Source organism: Hydra vulgaris, chromosome 14, assembly GCF_038396675.1.
Source record: "Hydra vulgaris chromosome 14, alternate assembly HydraT2T_AEP".
In the NCBI taxonomy this organism is placed as follows: Eukaryota; Metazoa; Cnidaria; class Hydrozoa; order Anthoathecata; family Hydridae; genus Hydra; species Hydra vulgaris.
The window spans coordinates 28,622,320-28,650,000 of NC_088933.1; the positions used below are offsets into that span (position 1 = coordinate 28,622,320).

General features: G+C 29.0%; 2 protein-coding genes and 1 pseudogene across 2 annotated transcripts in view; 1 reads left to right on the top strand and 2 right to left on the bottom strand.

Moving 5' to 3' along the window:
- Nucleotides 1–1,282: 1,282 nt before the first annotated feature.
- LOC136091026 (uncharacterized) lies at nt 1,283–1,972 on the bottom strand. The gene has a single exon (XM_065818010.1). It carries the CDS (start codon nt 1,970–1,972, stop codon nt 1,283–1,285), a length of 690 nt encoding a protein of 229 aa, XP_065674082.1.
- A 3,625-nt stretch (nt 1,973–5,597) lies between these two features.
- LOC136090419 (uncharacterized) overlaps nt 5,598–27,681 on the bottom strand; it is a 69,605-nt gene continuing 47,521 nt past the window's right edge. Inside the window, exon 4 of the mRNA XM_065817030.1 lies at nt 5,598–6,538. Within this exon, the coding sequence (XP_065673102.1) occupies nt 5,934–6,538 (605 nt within the window). The 3' untranslated portion in view covers nt 5,598–5,933. The remainder of the gene's footprint in view (nt 6,539–27,681) is intronic.
- Nucleotides 17,823–19,544, top strand: LOC136091196 (uncharacterized; annotated as a pseudogene).

Below are 27,681 nucleotides of genomic sequence, written 5' to 3' on the forward strand. Positions count from 1 at the left end.
CCATATGAAATTAGTCCTTGAGCTTTTCGTTTAAAAGTAAGACTTACTTGAATTAACAAACTGGATAAATTTTTAAATTATTTTATTCCATAAGAATGTGGCTCCTGTGATTACTCATAGAAAAATTCTAAAATAGTTTGTTTGAATGGGCTGCTTTAGAAGATTATTCATTCCGCAAAATGTATTTATTTTTATCTTTCGATGAATACAAATTATGGAAAGAAATAGTGGATGAAATTGTTTTCAACATTGGAACATAAACAAAGAAATATAATATATATCTAATGAAGCTGATACAGAATTAAAAGTTTTCATTTCAAATAATAGAGGCTTGGATGAGTATATGGTTAAAGCAGATGAAATGTGAAACAATGCTTCTGCTGACAATAAAGAGGTTTAAGATTAATTTTCTTTGCACTAACCCAAGCAATGTTTGCATAGTTTATGATAATGAATAAATGAAGTGATATAATTTGTAACTCAAGTACGTTTATTTAAAACATTTCTTGCTTTGTACAATATTCCTATACTTTTTGAAAATTTACTTAATAAGTTTTTAATGTGACTTTTCCATGTAAGATTTTCATCTATACAAACACCTAGAAAGTTGATTACTGTTACTTGTTTAATTTGTATATTGTCAATAACAAGATGAGGCATGTTTATTGGCAGTTTATGTTTTTTGATAAGAGGATGGAAAAGAACCCATTTAGTTTTATCAATGTTAAGAGATAATTTGATAGCCTTAAACCAGTCAGATATTTTGATTAACTCGATGTTCAAGCAACTAAATAAAGTAGGAATGCTTTTGTGTGACATAAATAAATTGGTGTCATCAGCAAACATAATTGTTATTAAATCCGAGGCTTTGTATAAATCATTAATATAAATAAGGAAAAGAAGAAGTCCTAATATGGATCCTTGAGAAACTCCACATGTAATATTTAACAAATTTGAAGATAATGTTTCATCGGCGTAAACAAATTGTTTGCGATTAGTTAAATAACTTTTTAACAATTTTAAAACATTGCCTGTTATACCGCAACATATTAATTTTTTATCAAGAATTTTATGATTAATGGTATTAAACGCTTTCGCTAAATCAATAAATACTCCCAATGTGAATTTAAAAATATTAAATGAGTCTGATATACTTCTTGTAAGCTGAATAATTGCATACTCTGTTGAATTATTTTTTTTAAATCCATATTGCATGTTATATAATAATTTGTTTGATAAAAGGTGATTGTATATTCTGTTGTACAAAATTCTTTCTAAAATTTTAGAAAAAAAAGGAGAGGATAGAAATTGGACGATAGTGTTTAACATTAGTTCTTTCTCCTTCTTTAAATATAGGAATAATTTTTGCTATTTTTAAATCATCAGGAAAAACTCCCTGATTAATAGAGCATTTAAAAATTTGGAAAAGTATGTCTTTTAAAACGTCAAAACAGTTTATAATAACGTTCCCATTGACATCATCTGGACCAACTGCTTTATTTGACTTTAACAATTTATAAGCACTTTCAAACTCTGTAAAAGACAAACCAAAAAAATTTAAATACGAGTTAAGAGGGTCATATGCTGCCTTAAATGATTTTTTAGGGTTTGGAATTATTTCGGCTAGGTTTTGTCCTACAGATACAAAATATTTATTAAATTCGGAAGCAATTGTTTTTTGATCAAGAATAAAATTATCATCTACTTTAATAACTGAGGGCAAAGATTGCGATGTTTTTTTAGTGTTACCCGTAATTTCGTTTATTAGTTGCCAGGTGCGTTTAGAGTTTAATTTGTATTTTTCAAGTAAATTAGTGTAATATATTAATTTTGAATTTTTCCTTAGGCGTTCAAATAGTCTTACGTAATTTTTATAATTGGTCTTACTCTCAGTTGTTTTTAATTTTAAATATTTAATATAAAGTTTATGTTTAATTTTATATGATTTTAGAATACCTTTTTGATAATCCATGGCGATTTAATTTTTTTATGTTTGTAATTAATTTCTACTTTGAGAAAATTGATGTCATAAATTTCATAAAAAATTTTAAAAAAAGATTTGTATATTAAATTAATGTCTTCAGAAAAGTTAATAATGTCCCAATTAACTAAAGAAAGTTGATATTTAAAAGATTCTAGGTTTTTATTATGAAAAAGTCGTTTTTTAAATGATTTTTTTTCATTATACAAAATTTTCGCATAATTATCTATTGAAAAGAAAATAGGGAAATGATCAGATATGTCACTTTTAATAATGCCTTTTTTAAGCGATATATTAAAAATATCATTGGTTATAATGTTATCAATTAAGGAAGTTGTTGTTTGAGTAATTCTTGTTGGTTTGTTTATTAGAGGAACTGCTCCATTTTCAAATAGGCCATTATAAAACCCATTAATGTCTTTTTTGACGTGATACTCAAAGCAATTTAAATTCAGATCACCTAATATGTAAAGTAATTTCTTTTCGTGGTTGATTTTATTTACAATATCGTCATGTAAAAATGAACTAAATGTATTAATTTCGCCAGTAGGTGGGCAATAACAACAGCTAATTACAATATTTTTAGTTTTATTGCTTAATATTTCAATCGTTAAAACCTCTATATTGACGTCAGAAGTACTCATGTCATGCCTAACAAAATACCGTAGGTTTTCTTTTACATAAATAATTAAACCACCGCCGCGTTTGTTTGTTTTCCGCCCTAATGAAATTAAATTATAGCCCGGTATTTTAAATTATTATCTAAATTTGAGTCAGCAGAACTACACCAGGTTTCAGTTAGGCAAATTACACTGAAATATATGATTTTCACTATTGTAAATATTTTCAAAATTTATTTTTTAAACTTCTGATATTTATATGAATTGGATTACTATTATCTTTAAAGAAATTCATTTCAAATAGGTACACGCAGTTGTTTTGTACAGCATTTGTTTCACTAAAATAACTTTGATCCGGATCGGACTCTTTGTTAAGTATAAAATCATTAAATTTAAAAATGTCAAAATTTTTAGAGCGACTTAAATCCATTTTTGTATTTAAAAACAATAAAAATTAAAAAAAAACAAATAATAAAGATAAAATCAATAACTCTAAAATAAAAGAATTTCCTAAAAATTGCGCGTTACAAGTTTATTATATACAATTTTAGCATATTTACCTTTGGCTCTCAAATCTTTTGCTTCTTTAAATAACTGTTTTCGCAATTCTAAAGTTCTTTTGCTGTAGTCTTCGTTTACGTAAAATCGATCGTTCCACAATTTTAACTGAACATAGTTATCCAACGCAGTTTTTTTGTCTTTGTAGTTTAAAAATTTAACTATTATGGTTCTGTTGTACTTTTTTCCATCGCTACTTTTTTTCCCTGTCTTGTGCGCCCGTTCAATTTTAACATTACTTTTAAATCCAAGTTTTGTCTTAAAAACATTTTGAATCTTTTTCTCACTCTATTTCCACGTTTCGTTTTCTTTTTCTTCAATTCCCGTAAACCTTTGGTTATTTCTTCTGCTCCTGTCATCCAACTCAGCTAGTTTGTCTTTACAAAATGATATTACAACACCGTTTGTAATATCATTTTGGTTTGATGTTGAGTTTTGCTTTTTTTTCATTTCAGAAAGTTCTTGAACAATTGCTTCATATCTCTCGCTAAGAAACTCCGCCGATTTCCTTAGTTCATTAGTTTCTTTTTTTAGTTTTGTATTTTCTTCTTGAAGATTTAATAGCTTAATTTCCATTTTATCAAACTTCTCGTTAAATATTTTTAATAAAGTATTCTCATGAATATCTAACAGGTCTTTAATTTGAGAAACGGTAAATTTAGCCATTTTTAATCTAGTTTACAAAAGCACGTCCGTTCACGTCAAAAGTTTTTGCGTAATTTTATGTGATAATAATAGTGTAAATCAATCATTCTTTCAAAAATTTAATTTGATTTCTCCATGGCGCACAACTGAAAACATTTTTTTGCTCTATGATTATGTATATTAAATCAAATCTCTTAGAAACAATTGGTTAACTGAAAAATGCAAGAGTTAAAGTATTCTGACTGCGGCCTTGAAAAAACTGCAAAGTGGGTTGACTTGAAGAAGGTGGTTGAGTTAGAAAATAATTCTATTGTGAAACTATCAAGGCTTAATGAAGTTTCTATCCAACCAAAACCTATAGAACGACAGAATGTTGCTTTATGTCTTAAGATTTTTTGTGTTGAAACATTAACTGCACTAAAATTTCATCCAGAAATGCAGGATTCAGGTGGAACTGTTGATTTTATAGAAAAAGCTGTAGACTTTTTCAAAATCCTAAATGTAAAAAGTCAGTTTGAAGATGTTAAAACTAAAGACTTAAAAAGGGCTGTCTTTAATAACCCTAACGATCAACGATTAGAATTTTTACTTGATATAGCAGGTATGTTTGAAAAAATGGTTCCTAAAAAACAAGGACAAAGAGTAAAACAACTTACCAAGGATACTGCTCTTGCATACATAAGTAGAGGACTGGTCGAGTTAACTAAGCATCTCCTCAGCACTTCACACGAATATGTATGTCAAGGAAATTTTTCGAGTGATCCCATTGAAAAAATGTTTAGTAAGCTGCGTCAAGGTTCTGGTGTAACATATTTTATTAATGTTCAACAAGTTTTACAAAAAGTAAACATTAAGAAAACGAAACTTCTCCTTGATTTAAACACAGATTTTGATGGAATTCAAACAAGTTGTGAACATGCTTGTTTGATATGTGGGTTTTTTGCTAAATGATGACAATACCTTTAATGTGTTTCATAATCTTTCAAATATGGAGTTGGCCTTGTCTTAGTCTGTAAAAATGGCCTTAGTTTATATTGCAGGATACATCAGTAGAAATGATGTAGATGAATATGATACACAGTTCTATTACGAAGAATTTGGGGAATTTACTAAAGAAATCAACAGAGGAGGCTTGAAGATACCTGGAGACAATATGTGATTTATTGCTACGTATTTTTTCATCACATCATGTTATCAGTTTGTAGGACAAGTTTTATAAACATAACAATGATGATAGCAGAATTTTATAGATTTGAAAACATAAATAAGCTTCATGGAAAAATACTATCTAACATATTATTTAACAACTATAGCAAGCTTTACTCACCTCGATCGACAAAAGAACCAGCTTTAAAAGTATTTAAATAGTCACAAAAATGATCACAGCGGAGCAGAAATATAAATGTATGTAAAATATGTTTTGTGAAGTTGTAGGGTTTGTGAAATTTGAAAAGAAATCATTTATATTATTAAAGAAAAGTTTTTTTTTTTAATTAATCGATTAAGAAATGTTATCTTATTGTAAAAAGATTTTAAAATAAACAGCTCTCAACATTTGAAAACAAGCAACTTAGCAGCTAGTATAGCGAATTTTAAATTTTAACTCAACTTATTTGTTTACAAAATTGTTTAAATCGACATATTTGTTTACAAATTATCCGCCTATAGTTTTTTTTTTTTTTTGCGCGTCTTTCAGGCCTGTTATTAAGTAGGCCGTGCTCCGGGTGCTAATAACCCTTGTCGCGCCAGTTAAAAGGTAACCCTAAATAGTTGTACAAGTAAAAGAAAAAGCAGACACTTTTGAGTATTTATTCAAAATTTCTTAGAAAATACATCATATATGATGTTATTAGTACTCAAAAATTAATATTAAAAAAATTAGATAAAAATAATCTTGCAATAAAAGTTACAAAGCATTCAAAAGTTAAAATTAGAAGCAAATATCTAGAAATAAAAATTTATTAAAACTAAAAATAGTATATAAAGTAAATGAAATTTCAAATAAAAAAATTACCTAAAAATACAAATTTAATATAATTATTAACAAATCAAATAGAATAATAAAATAGGCAAAACAAGTTAACTTAAAAATCAACAAAATGAATTTATCTAGACCAGATTTCTGACTATTATTTCCTATTTTTTGCAAACTCATCAAGTTTATTGGCAACATCAATCCTTTTGATTTTTTTACATAAAATGATTAACTCTTGTAACTCTTTTTTTGGGTGGCTCTGTTTAATCTTTTCAAATAACTTTATCGTCGGACTATAGCTATTCGGAATCATTCGTTCACGATCTAACTTCTTTAAATCATCATTTGAAAACTCTGTAAACTTACTAGCAATATCGGACCAATTACTGGGAACAATATTTCCACGAATCACACTTGCAAAGTTTTCAAGTTGCATTTCGTTTAACTGGTTGATGAAAACAATATTCCCAAATTGATCCGCTGCGTATTGTATAACATCTTCTCGTTGTGTCTCTTTACAAACATCCCTAAAATCATCTAAAGTTACCAACGGCCTTCTTTGAAGCAAAAGTTTCAAGAACTTGTTAACGGGATTACCACCACCTGCATAGTCAAATTGAAACGCTTCTATTATTTTTAAGGATTCTTTATCATTTTCAAAAAGGCAATGGCCTAAATCTAACCAGCCATTATCGGAATCTAGTAAGTTAGCAAGCAACGAAATCTGATATGAATAAAGGTCTTCAACTTTAGGAACAACTAAATAAAATAAATCTGGATGAAATTTAAATAAAGTTATATTCTAAATAACACAAACAAAATATGAAAATTTTTCTTATGTTTGATTGTATTTCATAATACAATGAATATTAATTATTAAAATATATTTAAAAACTAGTTCATTATTATAATGAGGCATTTATCAAAATCATATGCCATTATATATTAAATTAATGTTACTTAAATTAATATAATGAATTTAAGTCATATATTCTATATATATATCATATATTCTCTTACCTAAAACTTTTTTTATCGCATTATTTTTCCTAAATCTTACAACGCCAATATAAATTAGGCCACTGCCATAAGTAAGAGTTAATGAGACGCCTGGAAAATATTTTTATGGTATCAAAATACGTACGCAGTAAAACCACTAATTTAGAACCTCCCTTTCCCCCTTGTACGCGGCTGAATGCTTTTATCGACCCCCCTCTCCTTTCCGTACGCATTATTTATCACTTTTCCCCAAGTTATTCAAAACATTAAAAACAAAAAAACTTATATATTACGTAACAATTTATTGTTTTTTTGAACTCGTGAAGAGTTTTACAAGTATGCTTCTATTAAAAAAAAAACAAAAAAAAACATAACTTTTAGAAACATAAAGAACGAGAAATGGTTTTGCGTTACAAACTTATTAGAACCACCAATTATGCAACAAAAGGCTTAGCTAATAAAACAGCATTATATGTGATAAATTTGTACCTTTAAAAAATATTTTATAGGATTTGACTAATGGCAAATTATGAACTTTTATCCTGAAGTATATTAAGTAAAGTATTATCGGAAACCTACTTGATTGAAATATAAACTTTCTCACTAATAGAAAACAAAGAGTAGTACTTAGAGAACATATATCTGACTTGCCCCATGCTACTAGTGGAGTTCTTCAAGCCTCTGTTTTGGGCCCAATATTTCTTAAAACTTAAATTAACGGCTGGTTTCACAAGTTAAAATGTGTTAGAAAGCCAAATGCAGGCGATTCCAAATTAATGAATACGCTAATCAATACTTTTTATGACACTAATGATATTTTAACGACCTTGAATAACAACAGTTTGGACAAAAGCTCAACCTTGACAAATATAAAGTTATGCCTATAGTAAGAAACCACGCACAAACTAGAAAACAATTTTAAAACAACGATTTTAATCACGAATTAGAAAAATCAGATGTAGAAAAAGATCTCTGTTTACATAATCAAATGATGCTAAATATTTTTATAAGGCTAACAGAACGCTTAAGGGATTTAAAACTCATCGCCCTCACGTTAAGGGTTGGGGGGCTAAGATTTTCTTGTTCCCATTCTCCTGTAACAGTAATTTTTCTTTTGTGAAGAATCTTTTCGTTATACATATGAACGTGGAAAAATTTGAAATATTCTTTTTGTTTAAGAGTTGGTTATTTCAAATATTTAAGTTTTAACTTGGCTGTAGGATAGGTGAATATAATTTGGTCAGTTATTTTTCAGATTAATCATTTACATTAAACTTTGTTATAAAACTAGTTTAGTATCAAAAATAATTAATTCTGAAATTGTTTGGTTTCTCAAAACGTTCTAAAAAAAAGATTTACTAGATCGACAAGTTATAAAAATATGTCAAGCCCAACTTACAAACATAAGTATGGAGCTCAAAAGCGAAAACTTAAAAATAAGATAAAATCAAAAGTATCGTGATGGTCAATGAATAACCAAATTTAACCAATCTGATAATGAACAGCCTTCTAATCATAAAATTGAGGAATATAGAGAGAGTAACTTTAGCATCGATGTTTGACCTGAAGATCATATTGAAATAGATTTATCAGTTAAAAAAACGGGCAAAGCAAATGAACTTGGGTACATTGCATCTGAAGAACAAGCCATGGAAAGCCTAAGTATAGCACGGCAGAAAAAGATCTATATTCAGATAATATTTCTGATTCTAATCAAATAAAAAAATTTGAGATGACCTTGGTAAATGGCTTAAATTTATTTTTATATTTTATATATTTTATTATCTTATATGATCAGCGCTTATGTATAGTAATTTCTTACAGCTTTGAGAAAATTAAGGGGATTTTTGAAAATTTACCAAGAGAAGAAACAAGGAAGAAATTTTTATAAAATTTTGTTATTTACAAAAATAAAAAATAAATGAACAAAAGATTTTCCTGGATAATTGTTGGCATTAAGTATAACAAAAGAAAAACTCATTAAGTATAACAAAAGAAAAATTGTTTACAATGCGGTATTTTTTTTGATTGAATTTTGAGCTGTTTGGTCCGTATAGGTCCATATAGCCCTAATTGGTCCGCATAGGTCCGTATAGCAATTCAATAAGAAACACAACAATTGGGGAAAGTAGATACATTGTTGTGAGTAAAGCAAAAAATGGAAAAGTTTTAAAACCAAACCCTGGAGGTAAAAGATTTTAAACTAATAAAAAGATGTAAATTGTATGGTGTTAGTTAGATTTCTGCAATTGAAGTTTTTTGGAGTTGGTTAAGGTTGACTAGAATTAGTTAATGCTGTTTAGGATCACATATTTCGAATGTTGTTCTCACAGCCTTCATTAATACGATAATAATAATCAATTGAGCAAATATAGACTTATAGTCTATTGTTAAGGATATCATAATGGCAATTTCTTAGGAATTTTAAAATCGATTGGAAAAAATGATGCAGAGACACATCTTGCCAAAGTTCAGCAAAAACATTTAGAATCAAAAAGTATTAAGGGACAAACCGCATTATTTATCTTGGTATTCTCAAAATAAAGTAATCAAACTATGTTCAGACAAAGTATTTCAAACGATTCTAGATCAAAGAAAAGATGCCATCTTTTATGGATTTATGGTTACATCAACTATAAATCCGGATATTTCGTACATTGAACAAAATGTTTTTATTCTCAGGCATGTATTTAAGTTAAAAAATCAATTTTTAAAAATTTTTAAATTTTATTCTCTTTATAGATAATAAAATTTAACATAATGAAATTCTTTCTTTAACTTAAAATAAACTTTAATTTAAATGTGGATCAAGCATAATTGCAATTTTTGGATACTTGTATTTTTGAAAACCGATGTTAAATTCATCAATAACAGTTCTGTTTCCAGAGGCTGTGTTACGAGCATGTAGATCATGCTATGAATAATATGATGCACCTTTTAAGGGTTTTATGTAAGTTTGTCCTGGAAATTTTGTGTGCATCTCAACTGTCTCTAGATTGAGTTTTCTTGCAAAGTATGTACATTGTTTTGCTAACATCTTTATTTCTTTTTTTTGATTTACTTTTACCCGTATCCATTAGATATTTGATTCTTTCTAGACACTCAAGATTTTGCAACCAGAAGCGAAATTTAAATTTCTTAGCATTAAACTAAATATAAAAAAAAAAACAAAATATAGTTTACTTCATATGTAATATGCGTTTTAAGTTAATGATATGCGTTATAAGGTAATCAACCAAATACCCTTTTCTTATCTTCATTAACCTAAATGCTGAAGTGAATAATATTGTTGCTAAGTCTCCTTGTGGTGTTTGTAATAAAACCGTGACATTTAATCAAAAAGCTATGCAATGTGACTCTTACAATAAGTGGATCCATATTAGGTGTAATAACGTTGATAACAAATTCTACTACTCTTTCATGACTGAAACTGGCTATTTGTACTGTTTTAATTGCTTGGAAAACACTCTACCCTACTCTTCTCTGACAGATAAGGATTTTAAGGTCACTATAAATGGTGCAAATACTTTTACTCAAAATATATTTTATGACACTTTATCTAACCTAAATAATTTTTTTCAAAATAAACTTGACCATGGCCTACTTAAATACACGGCCTTCTATTCTGCTTAAATCGAAAAAAATAGAAGGCCAGTTGAAAAAACGTATATTCCATTATGTGGACAAACTTTCTCAAAATATTTTAAATATTGCGCTATAAATGTTAAGTAAATATATCTGGAACAGGATAAAAATTTTCGCGTTAGATTAATTGACATCTCTACTAAACTTCAACAACTTTGTATTATTATTTGTGGCTACTTTTTAACTATTATTAATAATAATAATGGTTAATAAATGCTGTGTTGTCGGTTGAACCTCAAATTATAATGGTGGTGAAGTAATACCAGTCTTTGGTTTTCCAAAAGATGATGACTTGAGAAAGTTATGGGTTAGATTTGTAAATAGAAATTGTTGGACTGTCACTAAATCATCTGTGATCTGCTTAAAACATTTTGATGAAAGTTTATTACACAAAGGAGCATCAGAAAAACGATTTCGTTTGTTGTATAATTTGAAGCCTGTTCCTACAATATACCCGGCCAGCATTGCAACAGCTTCCAGCTATGTTTATACCAAGAATTGCATCACTTCCAGCTATATTTATACCAAGAAAATCACCAACTAAAAGAATTTTTCAAAAAGATGAATATCAGAAGTTTTTATCAAATGATATTATTGAAGATCTTAGTTCTCTTACAGTTGCTGATTCACCAACAGGATATTCATTTTCCAAATTCGATGATTGTATTGTGTTCCATAAAATTATTCAAAATGAACTACACATACCTGAAGTTGCTGAATGTATTCGTATTGACAAAAAACTTCATGTCAAACTTTTTTATAAAAATCTTCCAGTTTCTTTGCCACCTTAGCTCAGAGTAACCTATCAATGTATGTTAAAGAGAAGGAGTATGCTAGAAAACTTCGATTCACATTTTAGCATCGAAAAAGAAAAGTTGTCTTCCGTTCTTGAAGAACTTAAAAGTCGCCAAATAAAAAAAAATTAAATTTATTCTTCAAATTTGCCTCAATTTGCCTTGACGTTGCATTACACATAATTGCAAACTTATCATTTACTGCTGAAGGAGTTCCCTCTTCCATCTATATCACTGTTAGGCAAGCTTAAAGCAGGTGAAATTGATTCTATGAAAGTTTTGAAATTGTTACAAGAAAATGGGAGCTTATCAAATGATCTTATAATAATTTTTGATGAAATGTATTTGCAAAAATATGCAGAATATTCTGGTGGAGATGTAATTGGGATTAGTGAACAAAATGTATGTTATAGAAGCATTGTTTCTTTCATGGTAGTTGGTTTAAAAGAAAATACCTCTTGTGTCATTAAAGCAGTTCCAATTATAAAATTAAACAGCGATTGGTAGAAATCCTAAATTCTCAGCTTGATTCGATCTTTAATAAAATAGAGTTTTAATGTTCGAGGTGTTTTTTGTGACAATAATGCTTCAAATGTTTCCTATTTTACAAAATTGCTCAATGCACATGGTAAAGTCACATGATCTGTTTATTAATGTACAATTACAAAAAATTTACCTACTTTTCGACACAGCGCATCTGATTAAAAACATTCGAAACAACTTACTAAATAAAAAAAAGTTTATTTTTCCAAAAGTTCATTTTTCAGCTTTTAAAGATGAACTTCACGTTCAACCAGGAAAATATTTCATGGTTTATTAGAAAAGGACAGCCTAATGGATGCAAGTTCTAATAAAAGCACCAAAAATAAATAGCAAAGTTGTCCATCCTGGAAACTACAAGCAAAATGTCACTGTTGCTTTAGGTATCTTCCATGAAACTACAGCAGCAGCAATAAAATCATATTTTGCCAACCGTTTAGATATTGCATCTTTCCTAACTCTTTTTAATAAATGGTGGACAATTACAAGTTGCACGTTTTCTAATAATTGTCTTGGAAATGCTGCTATTATTAATGATAAAAAACCTGAGTTTTTTCGAGCTTTCGCTGAATGGTTAAATAAATGGAAAAACACCAAAATCCCAAATTTTGAGAAATATACATTATCTCCTCAAACATCGTCAGCACTACAAAGAACTTTATTATGTCAAACTTCTTTAATAGAAGATCTATTGGAAGATAATTATAAATTTATATTGACTGCTGGTTTTCAAAGTGATCCGTTAGAAGGGAGATTTGGACAATACCGCCAAATGAGTGGTGGCAGGTTTTTTGTCAGTTTGAAAGATGTTATCTATAGTGAGAAGATAATCCAAATAAAAAGTTTAATAAAGGAAGGAACTAAAATATTTGAAAATGATATTAATGATGTTCAAGATACACAACATGCTAGATCCTTGATGGATCAGATCAAAAAAATAGATTATGATTGTGTGATTTTATCAGATGATTCGCGTGAAGTTGCTGTTATATAGCTGGTTTTATTGCCAAAAAACTGATTAAGAAGTTTAAAATGTGTTGCAAGTTGCTTTGTAGTCAACATTGTCAACAGGAGTCGAATGACTATGACTAATGACTAACAACTCCATCGCTAGCCCTTTTAGAATATGTCTGTGATAGTTTTGCTATGTTAGATCATGTATTTGATGTTATTTATCGATCTCAAATGCGACACCGTAAAGCAGCAAAGTTAGTTCTTGGCAGTAGAGAAAGTTACCAATCATTTTTATGTTTAAATCACCAAAGGAAATTATACACACTGTTATTTCAAATATTTATTTTAATAACATCAGAAAGAGTGTCAGTGATTCCATTGTTGCAGATAACATTGTTGCCTTTAAAAAAAGAAAAAAATAAGAATCTTTTGTTTCACATTTTTAAACAGTTTGTGTAAAAAATTTTAAAATACTTTTAAAGCTTACTTTCGAGAATTTGTGTATTCTTATTTCTTGTACAGTCCTTGAATATCTTAAAAATTCTACTGACAAATATAACCCATGTCTTTCTATAATCATTTAAGTAATATTTAATTATGAAGGTTAATAATGTTGTGTTATTTTGAATAAAGACATTTATTATTCATGATTCCTATTTATTACTGAAAAGAAACCTAAAAAAAAGCCTAAAATTTTACAAAGTTTAGTGAAGTATATTCTTCGATTAAGCCAACGCAAAATTTTTTACCCTGTGCCAGATTTACTTACTTAAAATTTATAGCTCAATAATTAAAATATTGTAAGAAAGATTGTCCATCCGACAAAATATGTGTTTTTTGGCCTTCTATTTTTTTCCGGTTTAAGCAGAATAGAAGGCCGTGTATTTAAGTAGACCATGACTTGACAATGATAATTTTAATTATAAATACTATAATACAACAGAGTATAAAAAAGCTATTATTATTGATTCAAAAACCTATTTACATGTAAATATATCATCCCTGGCATATTACCTTGATGATCTAAAACATCTGTTTTCCCGTATGAATAAAAAACCCAATATCATTGCTATATCTGAAACTCGCTTAAATCTCAACAAAACACTTAGAACTGATTTCACTTTAAATGGCTATATCTTTGAACGAACTGATTCTCATTCTAATAAAGGAGGAACTATTGTATATATAAAATCTGAATTAAATTATAACTTAAGATCTGACCTCAAAATCTAGAAAAAAAAAAAGAACTAGAATCAACCTTTATTGAAATTTTACTGCCATCAGAAAAAAATATTGTAGGTTGCATTTATCGCCCCCCCCCCCCATGTATAAACACTCGTGAGTTTAATATCACTTATATAAAAACCCTACTAGAGCTTACACACACACACACACACACACACACACACACACACACACACACACACACACACACACACACACACACACACACACACACACACACACACACACACACACACACACACACACACACACACACACACACACACACACACTAGAGAATAAAAATATAGTTCTTTAAGGAGACTTCAACATTAATCTTTTAAAATATGACTCCTGTAATGATGCTTCTAACTTTCTAGATCTTATGTGCTCTTTCTTCCTCTTCCAATTAATTACTCAACTAACCAGAATTACTCCAAAATCAAAGACACTTATAGATAATATATATGTAAACTTTCACGCTCTAAATACTAAATCAGGCAACCTAACAGTATGCCTTGCTGACCATCTTATTCAGTTCATATCCTTTCCATGCAAGAACTTAAAACATTCTCATCCCAAACTTTATCGTAGATGTTTTAAAAATTTTGATGAAAAAAGACCTTAAAGAAACTGATTGGCTTTCAATAAACCAACAAGGGAACCATTTTGTTAATAACTCTACTTCTAAGTTTTTAGATGCACTTAAAAGATTACTTGATAATCATGCCCCTTTCAAAATGTCTACCAAAAAAGCTTATAAATCTTTATCAAAGCCATGGATTACCAATGGAATCATTGCGTCAATACTAATTAAAATAAGTTGCACAAGAAGTTTACAAAATGTAAAAACGAGAATTTAAAGATTCAATATTTTCAAAAATTCAAATATTATAGTAATCAAAGTAGTAACCTACTGCAATACTCAAAAATTGCATATTATTCAACCTACTTTAATGAAAATCTAAATAACCTTAAAAACACCTGGAAAAGAATAAGGAGTATTATTTATATTAAATCAAAGAACAACAATAATATAGATAGTTTAAACATCAATAATAAAAATATAACTAACAAGAAAATAATTGCAAACACATTTAATGATTACTTTTCTTCAATTGCAGATAATCTTTCTAAACAAATTATACCTCCTAGATTTCACTTCAGCCACTATCTAAAAAACCAAAATCCTGATACTTTTTTTATATCTCCAGTTACTTCTCAAGAAGTAAATGACTATATCTCCCTCTTGAATCCAAAAAAAGCACTGGACCTAATAGCATTCCTTCAAAAATAATGACATTAGTATCTCAAGAATTGAGTTTCCCCTTGACTATTATAAATTAATCTTTTCAATCAGGGATATTCCCAAACTTGTTTAAAGTTGCAGAAGTTGTTCCAATTTTTAAAAGCGGCTGTAAGCAAGATCCTTGTAACTATCGGCCTATATCCTTACTCTCAAATGTAGGTCAACTAATTGAAAAGCCTATGTATAATAGGCCACTCAGTTTTCTAAATCTATCAGATAGCTAATATATACTGCAATTTGGATTCCGAAAGAAACACTCTACTAACCAAGCACTCATAGATATAACTGAAACCATACGCGAGGCTTTGGATCAAAAACAAATTGCTGGTGGAGTGTTTGTTGATCTGCAAAAAGCTTTTGATACTGTCAACCATGAAATACTATTATCAAAGCTGTATCATTAAGGTGTAAGGGGAATTGCTCTGAACTAGCTTAAGTCATATCTAAACCATTGTCCACAAACTGTTATCATTAGTAATATCTCATCCATTACTAAGTTTACGTCTATAGGTATTCATCAGGATTCAACTCTGGGTCCCTTTCTTTTCCTTATCTACATAAATGATTTAAATACTTGTATTAAATACTTGAAGGTGTATCCTTTTGCTGATTACACTAACCTCCTTATTGTCGTTAAAAAAGCTAAACAAGTACCTAAATTATGACCTAGCATCACTAGTTCAATGGTTGCGATCAAACAAAATATCTTTGAATGTCAAAAAAACTGAATTAGTTCTATTTAAACCTCAAGACAAAAAGAACCAAAAAACTTAATTTTAGAATTAGTGGTCAAAAACTAAATATTGTAAATAAAATATCTGGGCAAATTATTATATGAAAATCTTTTGTTCATTCAACAAATTAAATCTATATCATACAAAAGTCGAGCAACGGAATGCTTACCAAAATAAGACATTTTGTAAATTACGAACCTTGTGAATATTTAGCATGCTATTTTAACTCCCATCTACGCTATCGTTGTCAGATATGGGGACAAAGTTCATCTGTTTATAAAAAAAACCTTATAAATCTCCAGAATAAATCTTTAAGAATAATTCACTTTCCACCTAATAGTTTTAGTTCTGACATACTGTATAGTCTTTCTAAAATTTTGAAGCTTGATGAACGTATCTACTTATCAAACTGTGTTCTTGTGTGGGACATTGTCCACAATAATATGCCCAGCTGCTTCACTAGCAATTTTAAATTCACAAGTGATATTCATGGTTATAAACTTAGGTCTGTATCTTATTGTTGTCTCTCTATGCATTTAAAACTAACACATAAGTATAGCATAAAGTCAATCAAGTATCAATCAATTCACTGTTGGAACTCTTTTAATGTCAAAACTTAAAATATATTTTCTGAATTGACAAATAGAAACGCCTTCATAACGCATGTAAAATGTTTATCCTCAATAAAAATAATCAATAAGCTATCAGTTATGCAATCGCCCCCTAGCTATTCTCTATAACTAAAAATTTAATATAATAAAAGTAAAAAACTCATAAATAAAAATAAAAAATAAATATAACAATATAAAACCAAGTTGAGTTTTTAACACTAATAGGGGTCATCAACCAATAGTTGTTGAGCTGCAATTACGCAATTACGCTATTAAAAAATTCTCTTGCTCAAATAGCGTTTTAACGAAGTTTTATTGTGGTAGTTTATGTTTAAATATATTTGAATTTACAGAGATATACTTAATTTATTGCAAAATGTCTGAATACGTTGATCTTATCAAAAGAAAACCATCTGGGTCAGAATATAGAAAGCGGAAGGAAGAAAAAGAAAAAGAATTCCAAAAAACAAAAAAGTTTATGAATATAGAGAAATATATCACAACGAAAAATCAAGACCTGAAAGTGACATCTACATCTGGAATAACAACGAATTCATCAGTAGATCAGATAGTTATTGAAGATATTGTGGACGAAGTTTCTCAAAGTGGTGAGATGAGTTGTGCTAAAACTACAATATCTACTTGCGATGGCGATGTGCAACAAACTCCGTTGGCGATGTGCAACAAACTCCGTTGGCGATGTGCATACAAATTCCAGATGACTTAAGCACTGTTTTCATGAATATATCGGATCCAGCCATATGGCCACTCATTCGAAATAGCAAAGTTATTGATCATATAATATCTAACTGCCAAGTACAAACGCACGTTGATAATTATCCAAAGAATGATACAGGCCGGCATTTCTCTAATTGTCATTTCACAAAAAAACTTGCAAATAACGAAACAATTTAGCGTCGTTGGTTAATATATTCCGTCTCTAAGGATCGAGTTTATTGTTTTAGTTGCCGGCTATTTGATAGTAAATCAACGTCGAGTTTAGTATCTGAAGGATATAACAACTGGAAACACTTGTCAGAAATATTAAAAATTCATGAGAATAGCACTTCACATAAGAAGTTTTACCTTTCATGGATCGACACTGAACTACGATTAAAAACAGGGAAAACAATAGACTGCCAAGAGCAACATTTGATTAGAAAAGAAACAACAAGATGGAATAATGTTTTATCTAGATTGATGTATATTACACTTTATTTAGCTGAAAACAATATGGCGTTCAGAGATACCTCCGACAAACTATATACGCCTAATAATGGAAAGTTCTTAGGCTTAGTACAACTATTAGCCAAATTTGATCCAGTTATGCAGGAGCACTTGCGGTTAGCTACGAAGGGTGATATTCAGACCACTACTGCGGAAAAGATATATAAACTGAATTAATAGAGCTGATAGGTGCAAAAGTGAAGTCAGAAATTATATCGCGCGCAAAGAAATCGAAATATTATTCCATTATAGCTGACTGTACTCAGGACATTATTCATTTAGAGCAACTTTTACTGACAATACGATTTGTTGATTTTTCATCAAATGACGATAAAATATCAGTGAAAGAACATTTCATAGAATTTTTGTCTGTTAATGAGTCGAGTGATGAAAGACTCACTAAAGTTATTATAGATGTTTTAAATAAATACGGACTGGAATTGAACAATTGTAGGGGTCAGAGTTATGACAACAGAGCGAACATGAAATGAAAAAATGTGGGGGTTCAAAGGAGAATTTTGGAAATAAATCCCTTAGCTGTTTATGTACCGTGTGCCTGTCATAGCTACAATCTCGTACTATGTGATGCCGCTAAGTCTTCCGTAAAATCAGTCACTTTATTTGGGGTACTTCAGAGGCTGTTTACATTGTTTTCAGCTTCTGTTCATCGTTGGAAAATTCTAACCGATCACTTGGGAATATATACCTTAAAAAAGCTAAGTGACACACGTTGGGAAGCAAGAATAAGCAGTGTTAAAGCAGTCCGTCATCAAGTTAGTGCCATCCATGATGCTTTAATTATTTTGGCTATTGAAAATCAAAAAACTGATGTTCAAGTCTCTCATGAGGCTAGCTGAACAGTTAAAAGATTTCAGTTTCATAGTTTCGTTGGTTGTTTGGTATGACATACTTTTTCAAGTTAATGTCGTCAGTAAATCTCTACAATCATCAGACACGGATTTTGGTAAATGCACAGAAATGTTGAAAAAATGCTACACTTTTTTGGAGGAATATAGAAATACAGGATTCAAATCCGCCATTTTAACGGCAAAGGAATTGGCCGGAGAACTAGAAAATGAGCCTGTGTTTAAAGCCACATCAAGAGTTCGATGTGTTAAGCGTCAAGCTGGAGAAACTGTCTGCGATGAGCCTATAACTTCCCCAGAAAAAAAATTTGAAGTTGAATTTTTTAACTGTCTTTTGGACTCTACATTAACTTCATTCAATGAAAGATTTGATCAGTTAAGTAAGTATTCAGAGTCATGGTCTTTTTTGTACAATATAAAACAGGTTCCGGAAAAACCTGACCTTGTCAAACTTTGTAGTAATCTCCAATTAAAATTAACTGTGGACTCTAAGTCAGATATTGACGGTAGTATGTTGTGCGATGAACTCCTAAATCTGAAAGCTTTTTTGTATGATAAGAATGTGGTTACTCCTGTTTTTGTTTTAAATTTTATTAAAGATCGCAACTTACAAGAGCTATATCCAAATGTATGAATAGCATTGCGAATATTATTGACTATACCTGTTACGGTTGCTAGTGGGGAGGGGAATTTTTCAAAGCATAAGTTGATAAAAACCTATTTAAGATCAACAATATCCCAATCGAATTTGACAAACTTAGCAACTTTGTCAATCGAAAATGAAATTGCTGAAAAAATTGACTTTGATAAACTCATAAAAGAGTTTGCCGATAGAAAGGCAAGAAAAGCTAAATTTTATTAGTTTTTTTTTTTAACAAATAGTTATTTATATTACTAATTGGTTATTTTACCCTTTGCCTTTTTTTTTAATGGGGTTAAATTGAGGAAGGGGCGCCGTAGAAATCTCGCCCAGGGCGCTGGTAGTGCTAAAACCGGCACTGTATATATATATATATATATATATATATATATATATATATATATATATATATATATATATATATATATATATATATATATATATATATATATATATATATATATATATATATATATATATATATTTAAATATATATGTATATACATATATATGTATATATATATACATATATATATACACATATATATATATATATATATATATATATATATATATATATATATATATATATATGTATATATATATATATATATATATATGTATATATATATATGTATATATGTATATATATATATATGTATATATATATGTATATATTTATATATATATATATATATATATATATATATATATATATATATATATATATATATATATATATATATATATAGATATAGATAGATAGATATATATATATATATATATATATGTATATATATATATATATATATTTATATATACATACATACATACATATATACATACAGGGGCGTCGCCTTGGAGGGGTAGGAGGGGGAGTCTCCCCCTCCCAGAATCTAAAAAATAGAAAAGTTGGGAATTTCCTTGCCACGAGTTGGGGCATTTGGGAAATCGGTGATAAAATCAAAAAATATTTTCTAGTTAAATAAAATCAAAATTTTTGCGAAAATCCATCAAAGAACTAATTCTTTTTTGACTTGGACAAATAAACTTTACGTTTATTAAACGGCTTAAGGCTGTATTCCACAGCTTTAAGTTTTTTTTCGCGCTTCTTTTTTTTGTTATCAACAATAAAAATGGCAGCTGCAAGTTTATGTTTGACTAAAAGCAGTTATTCATTTTTTTTCATACTTTCTACTTTGAAACGTGAATATTTATTTCCATGAATTGATTTTAACATTTCTGTCTTTGTATAAAAGATATGATAGCATTTAAAATGATATGATTCATTTTTTAATATAGTAATTTGATTCTAAAGCTTTTATCAGAAAGTATAAGAAAATAAATGCTAAACTCTGATATGAATGTTTTTGTCCTGCTACTACTCTCCAATTATCATTATACTAAAGTAGGATCAGAATTAGGTTTGTAGGAGTAATATGCCTAATAAGAATATATAATAGGATTATTAGTCTTATTCTACTATGGTAAGACTCTTATATCTTAGCACATTTATTAAGAGTGATAACTTTTATAAACATTAAATCATTTAAAAATTACGGTAAATTATAGCAACGCGTTTGTTTATCAGCACTAACTATGAAAAGCAAAAGATATATATTATAATGTTGCGTATGCAAAGCAGTATTTGATAGCGACTATAAAACCAGTCATGAAAGATCCGTTCATGGTGGTTTGGTAGAAAGGTTCATATAAAAACAGTGGGAGCCCCAGAGAATTCTTTTATAGCCTCCTTAGCTTCAAAAAAACGAAAAATAGAACCTTCGAATGCTGGTAACGATTTCGAAGTGGATGATGAAATACAAAGTAGTGAGCATACAAAGTTAGACCTGATAATAATTGAAACATCAACTTCAACGTGTGGTATATCCATAGAAGAAGAAACAACATCTTCTGATAAAAAATTTGAATAGGACGCAAGTTCAAAAATCCAATAGACTTGCTCTAATAGAAGAGCAAAAAATAGAGGTGCAGAATTGAAAAACTGTCGAAGTTCTTATCGATAAATGCAAGACTTTGGGATGCCAAGGGCTAGTGTTTAGGGAATCAGGCAGTGCTAATCAAGGTAACTTTGTTGCAGTTGTGAATCTAATCTCTCACCACAATCCCACACTAAAAGCCTGGATTGAAGATAGAGCCCTTCGTCCATATAGAGTTACATACACGAGTCCATCGTCTCAAAATAAAATGATTAGTTTAATTGCAACTGAATTAAAGAGTAATATCATTGATAAAATTAACAGCTCTAATTTTTTTTCCGTGATGGCCGACACTACTCCCGATATGTCACATAAGGACATAATGAGTATAGCTGTGAGAATAACCAGTGAAAACGGTTATTCTCACAGCTATACTCATAGATTCAAGAAAGGCTTTTGAAATCTGTCGAATGCACTGATAAGACTGGAAAAGGGATGGCTGAGCTAATTTTATCTTCTTTACATAAACAAGGTATTCTACACATGGCTTTTCAGTCGTATGACTACGCGAGTTCAATGTCTGGATAATTTAAGGGAGTACAAAAGTATATAACAGAAGAAGTTGGCCATAATGTACCATACATACCTTGCCAAGACCACAGAACAAACACTGCTCTTGAACATGCCTGCAATGTTAATACTTTAATACGAGAATTGTTTAATGTCCTCGAACAGTTTCATGTTTTCTTCACATCAAGCACAAAAAGATTTAGTCATTTAAAAGAAAAACTTGAAGACATTGACTGTGCAATACAGCTTGTAAACCTGTCTAGAACAAGATGGACCGCACGAGCAAAATCTGTTAAGGCTTTAAATCAGTGTTTAGAAAAGGTTATTGATCTTCCTCAGATCATCTAAAATAATAAGATTTTTGATACTAACACGAGAACTAAGGAAATGGGACTTCTGAAAAAAGTAACAACTTTTGATTTCATTAGTACTCATTTCTTCTTGAAGAATATCATTGAGAAGATAAAAATATTACCAGAAATCTTAGAATACTGTCAATGACATTGAAGTCCAAACTTCAATGTCATTGACAGTATTAATGTAATTAAAAGTACTGCCGAGTACATAAAAAATATCAGTAACGATACAGATGCCATGAATAATTTGATTGAAAGTGCAGTAATATTTTCTAGGAAATTACACATTGATGCAGAAAACGATTACGAACGACACCATAGATTAATAGCAATGGAGATGAAAGCTTTTTACCGGAAAGAATTCAAAGAGTTCATATACTCTCTAGCCATGGGTTTAACCAAAAACTTGGCAGCATTAAAGGAAATATTTGCCCCTATCACCAAGGTTTTTAGTTTTCCGTTAAATAAAGATAATTTGAGTATTGAAAACTTAACAAAAGCAAACAAACTTTTTCCTCCTGGATACAAGGATCATATTCCAGACGTCCATGTGCTGAAAGGCCAGATAGAAATTTTGATAGATATCTGTTATTTAGAAGGTGATGAAGATTTTAAGTCATCAAGAATACTAGCCAAGATGCTGAAAGACATTTTGTACCATGTTGTGAAGTTAAAGGATATACTGAAACAAGCCCATAAACTATGCATTTTTGTAATCACAGCTGCTTATGGCGTAGCATCAAATGAGCGTTCTTTTAGCCAACTCAAGATTTTAAAATCACATCTGAGAACAACAATGAGTGACGAGAGATTGGATAGTCTTATGCTACTGAAGTGCGAAAAAGAACTTTGTGAAGGAGTTAACCCCGAACATCTTGTTAAACGATGGGTTTAATTGAAGAAACGTCATATTAAAATCAAACAGTAGACAAAAAATAATAGACTGATGATAAAATATTGTGCGTATAAGTCTTGTAATAAAATAATATTTTCCATATTCCTTTGTATCCATTTCCGTAAAATTTTAAACTGCTATATATGCTGCCAGAATGGTTTGTAAAGTTTATTGGATTTGTAAACTGTGTTTTTTTGAACTGATACAATTTTACTATAAATGGATAAAACTTTTAGACGTTTTTTGAATTGAATATCTTGTATATATGTAAAGGAAGCGATGTTTTATTAATAAAAGTTAATAAATACTGATAATTGGCAATTCATGAGAGTGAGTGCAGTGTAGTACAACAATCAGAAGATTTTGTAAATAGGACAGAAATTAATTTCTTGAATTCTTGAATTATAAAAAATAGTTGTGAAAACTATGTGAAGCAGTTGGGAAAAACAAGGTCTCTTAACCCTTCTCCCCCTCCCTGGAATTTTATCACGCAACGCCCCTGCATACATACATATATACATATATATATATATATATATATATATATATATATATATATATATATATATATATATATATATATATATATATATATATATATATATATATATATATATATATATATATAAAGAGAGAGAGATTATAATTTTTTGTATTACTGTATTTAATATTACTAATACTATTTATTACTATCATTTTTATTATTCATAATTATTAGTTATTATAATCACTATAGTTATGGTATAATTTATACCATCATAGGTCTTTAAACGTCATCAGTTTATAGCTGTTTGTAAATGTCCCGCACGATTGCATATATGTATATAAATAAATATTAAAGTGAAAATATATTGATTTGATTTGATGTTAATGTACCAAACTAAAAAGGCAATGGTGTTTTGCACAAATGCTGCTAATTACTGTGTTAGTATTGCCATGGAGCCAGGGAAATCCAATTTGTTTATCAACCATTTTAATTAGCAAGAATGTAAGCGTTGACCAAACTTCTTTTGAGGAATTTTATATGTTGCATTAAGATGGAATGGATGATCTGAGGCTTGTATTTCTCACATCATAGATTTTAAAAATTTTTTTAAATTACTATTCACACAAATAGTTAAGAAATTTTCAATTTGAAAAATTAAGGAGCTTAATTTTTCAAATTGATTGTATTATTTTTTATATTCATATTTTTAAATCATCTATATACAAAGATGTTGTAAATAATAATCATCAATAATGATAATATAAACTAAAACATATACCAAGTAGTAGTAGTAGTAGTAGTAGTAGTAGTAGTAGTAGTAGTAGTAGTAGTAGTAGTAGTAGTAGTAGTAGTAATTGTAGTAGTGTCATTTTTATAGTAGTTTCTAGGCTTTTCTACATGCGGATCAGTATTCCATGCGGTCTTTCAAGCAAGGTCTGCAAGCGAATTAGAGCTGATAAATTTTTATTTTCAAGAGGAATTAATGTTGTTCATTGTTTAATTTTACTATAAAATTTTTTGCTATTGTTTGTTTGTTGTTGGTTGTTTGTATTTTTCTGATTTTTATAGCCTGTTTCCTTTTCTTTAAATAAGACTGTTTTTGTGGACATGTAAGTGTATTTACATAAATTTGCGTATATTTCAGTATATTTTATACTTCTCTGTATCTATATGTATATTTTATTTTAGATAAAAAAAAAAAAAAATAAGGTATAGAAAATAGTAAAATAGAAAATAGAAAAAAGTAGTAAAAATTACAATAAAATTATGTTGGAAGTTGTCAAAAGAATGTTGTATTATGCTTCTTTTTAAGGTATCTGAATATACATTTAGATTTTTAAATTTGTTCTTAAATGGTTTTATGTTTTTTATTACTTTAGATAAAAATTTACTAACTGACATTGCCAAACAAATATGGATATTAATAAATCCTAAACTAAATTGTTAGAGGTTTTTATTTTGAATAAAAGTTGTAATAAATTGTTTTAATTTTTGTTTATTAATATTTGACCTCAATGGTAAAACAGTGGTTAAGCTAATGAGTTCAATTGTAGAGAATTAAATATCGTATATATTTTAAATTAAATGCATTTGATTGTTTTTTTTTAAATACATTGCTTAACATAAGACATTTTAATTTTTTTTTTCTTTTTCCTTTGAATAGTTAAATAAAATTGTTTTATAGATGAGAAACCAAGTAAGGTTCAACACTTTTTTTTTTTTATAACCAAATAATATCATTGTTATTAGGATTGCAGGTTTTTGTTGACTTTTCTTTTTGTAGATATGTTACCACTTTAGACTATTTTTGATATTTTTATTTAATTTCTGTTCTCTTTTTTTTTGGATGGTCGATATTAGGCTTAAATAAGTTATTAGCAGAAATACTATCAACTTAAAAAAAATTGATAATTTATTGAAATAATTAGAACTAGGCAAGCTGAAAATAATTGTCATCAAATATAAGAAATGCTGCTTTGTGAGAATAAATTAGTTTATACCTAAATTAGTACATCATGGTTAGACGAGTTAAAAGTAATTATCATATAAATAAGAGATAGTCTAGATGAGATTAATCATTCTCAAAATGTACGAAATGCTGCTAGACAATCAGAATATATTGTATAGCAATAATTGATACAATTCTAGATTTTAATTATTTAGGAGAAATGAGCCATATCTGTCAGCATTGCTGTATTTAAAAATTTCTTGATGAAACACATTTTATTATGTAGCCATGATACAAAGGTAGTTTTGCTTCTATTTTCACTTTTTCTGCAAGTTTTACAGGAAGTTATATCATACTTCCAATATCAGTTTTGCAATTCTAATTTTGCTCCTTCAGTTAGATTTATTAAAATATCAACTATTTTTATTTTTAGAACTTACATATGAAGACTACAAACGCTATCATGTTTAAAAGCCTGGGCCTTTGATCCAAAGATCTTTTAAAGATGGGTACAGTATATGGGGCCTATCATTTAGATGGTTTGGTCAATACAATAAAGGGGTCAAAGCACCGATGGGAAAGTAAAAAACTTTCGTGTATACAATTAACAGAAAGTAATCATATAAATGTGTGTGTATATATATATATATATATATATATTTTGTAAATAGTTTTTGTCTTCTTTAACAGTATGTGTGTGTGTGTGTGTGTGTGTGTATATATATATATATATATATATATATATATATATATATATATATATATATATATATATATATATATATATATATATATATATATATATATATATATATATATATATATATATATATATATATATATTATGAGAGAGAGAGATGCAAAAAAACGTGTTTTTTTTAGGTTTTTTTGGCATTAACAGATCCTTTTAATGTTTTTTTTTTACTTACTTTTAACTTTTTTAAAATGTTTCCAACTTATCTAAAATGTTTCTATTTAGTTTTGTTTGAGTATTTTAGATTCTATATTCGATTATATTAAAATTAATTTATTAAAGCATGAACAGAGTTTACAAAAAAGTTAAATTGATGATTTTTTTTATTGCTAAAATGGTTAACAAACTATTTGTTCTTTTCAAAATTTCAATTCAAAAATTAATAAGAAACAATTCTATCTTAAGTTTTTTATAATCTATCAGGCAACCAAAAAAGTTCGTGCGGTTTATCCTAATTGCCTATTTCTAAGAAATGTATTAAGAAAACTGGTTGTGGTGGGGGATGATTTTGCATATAAATTAAAGCTTGTTTTAAAGAGAATCAATCAGTGCGTTTCATAAGTTTTGTTAGTGCGTTTTAATTCTTAAGTGGAGTATGGCTGTGTCAGATGCGATAATTCGCGCCTGTTTACAGTATGAGTTCAAACTTGGAACCAAAGCTGCAGAAGCTTGTCGTAAGATATGCACTGCTTTTGGGGAAGGTACCATAGCAGAACTGATGGGTAAAAAGTGGTTTAAAAAATTTTCTTCTGGAAATGAAAACCTTGAAGATGAACCAAGATCTGGAAGACCATCCATCGTAAACAACGAGGATATCAAGCTGGCAATCGAGCAGGACTCCAGTCATACATGTCAGGACCTTGCCTTAAGATTTAATGAGAGTGATGAAACTATTCGTTTACATTTGCACCAACTTGGAAAACGTTGGAAGTTGAGCAAATGGGTACCTTATGAGTTGAGTGAAACAAACAAGCTACATTGTTTGACCATTTGTTCTTCATTGCTTTCCCGCCACAATTTAGTGCCATTTTATGACAGGATGTTAACTTGCGATGAAAAATGGATTATGTACTGCAACAAAAAACGAACATACCATTGGCTAGCCAGTAACGATCCAGTACCGATGATTTCTAAACCAAGCATTCACCAACAAAAGGTTTTACTGTGTGTATGGTGGACTACAGCAGGTATCGTTCAATATGAGTTGCTACCAAGTGGACAAACCATTACTGCTGAGATATACTCAGCCCAATTGGACAGAGTTTCGGTTGCTCTTCACCAAAAACAAGCAGCTTTGGCAAACAGAAAAGGTCTTGTATTCCACCAGGACAACGCCAGACCACACACCGCAAAAATCACTCGGGAAACTCCAGCACATTTACAAGGGAGAGTCTACTCACCCTCCATAT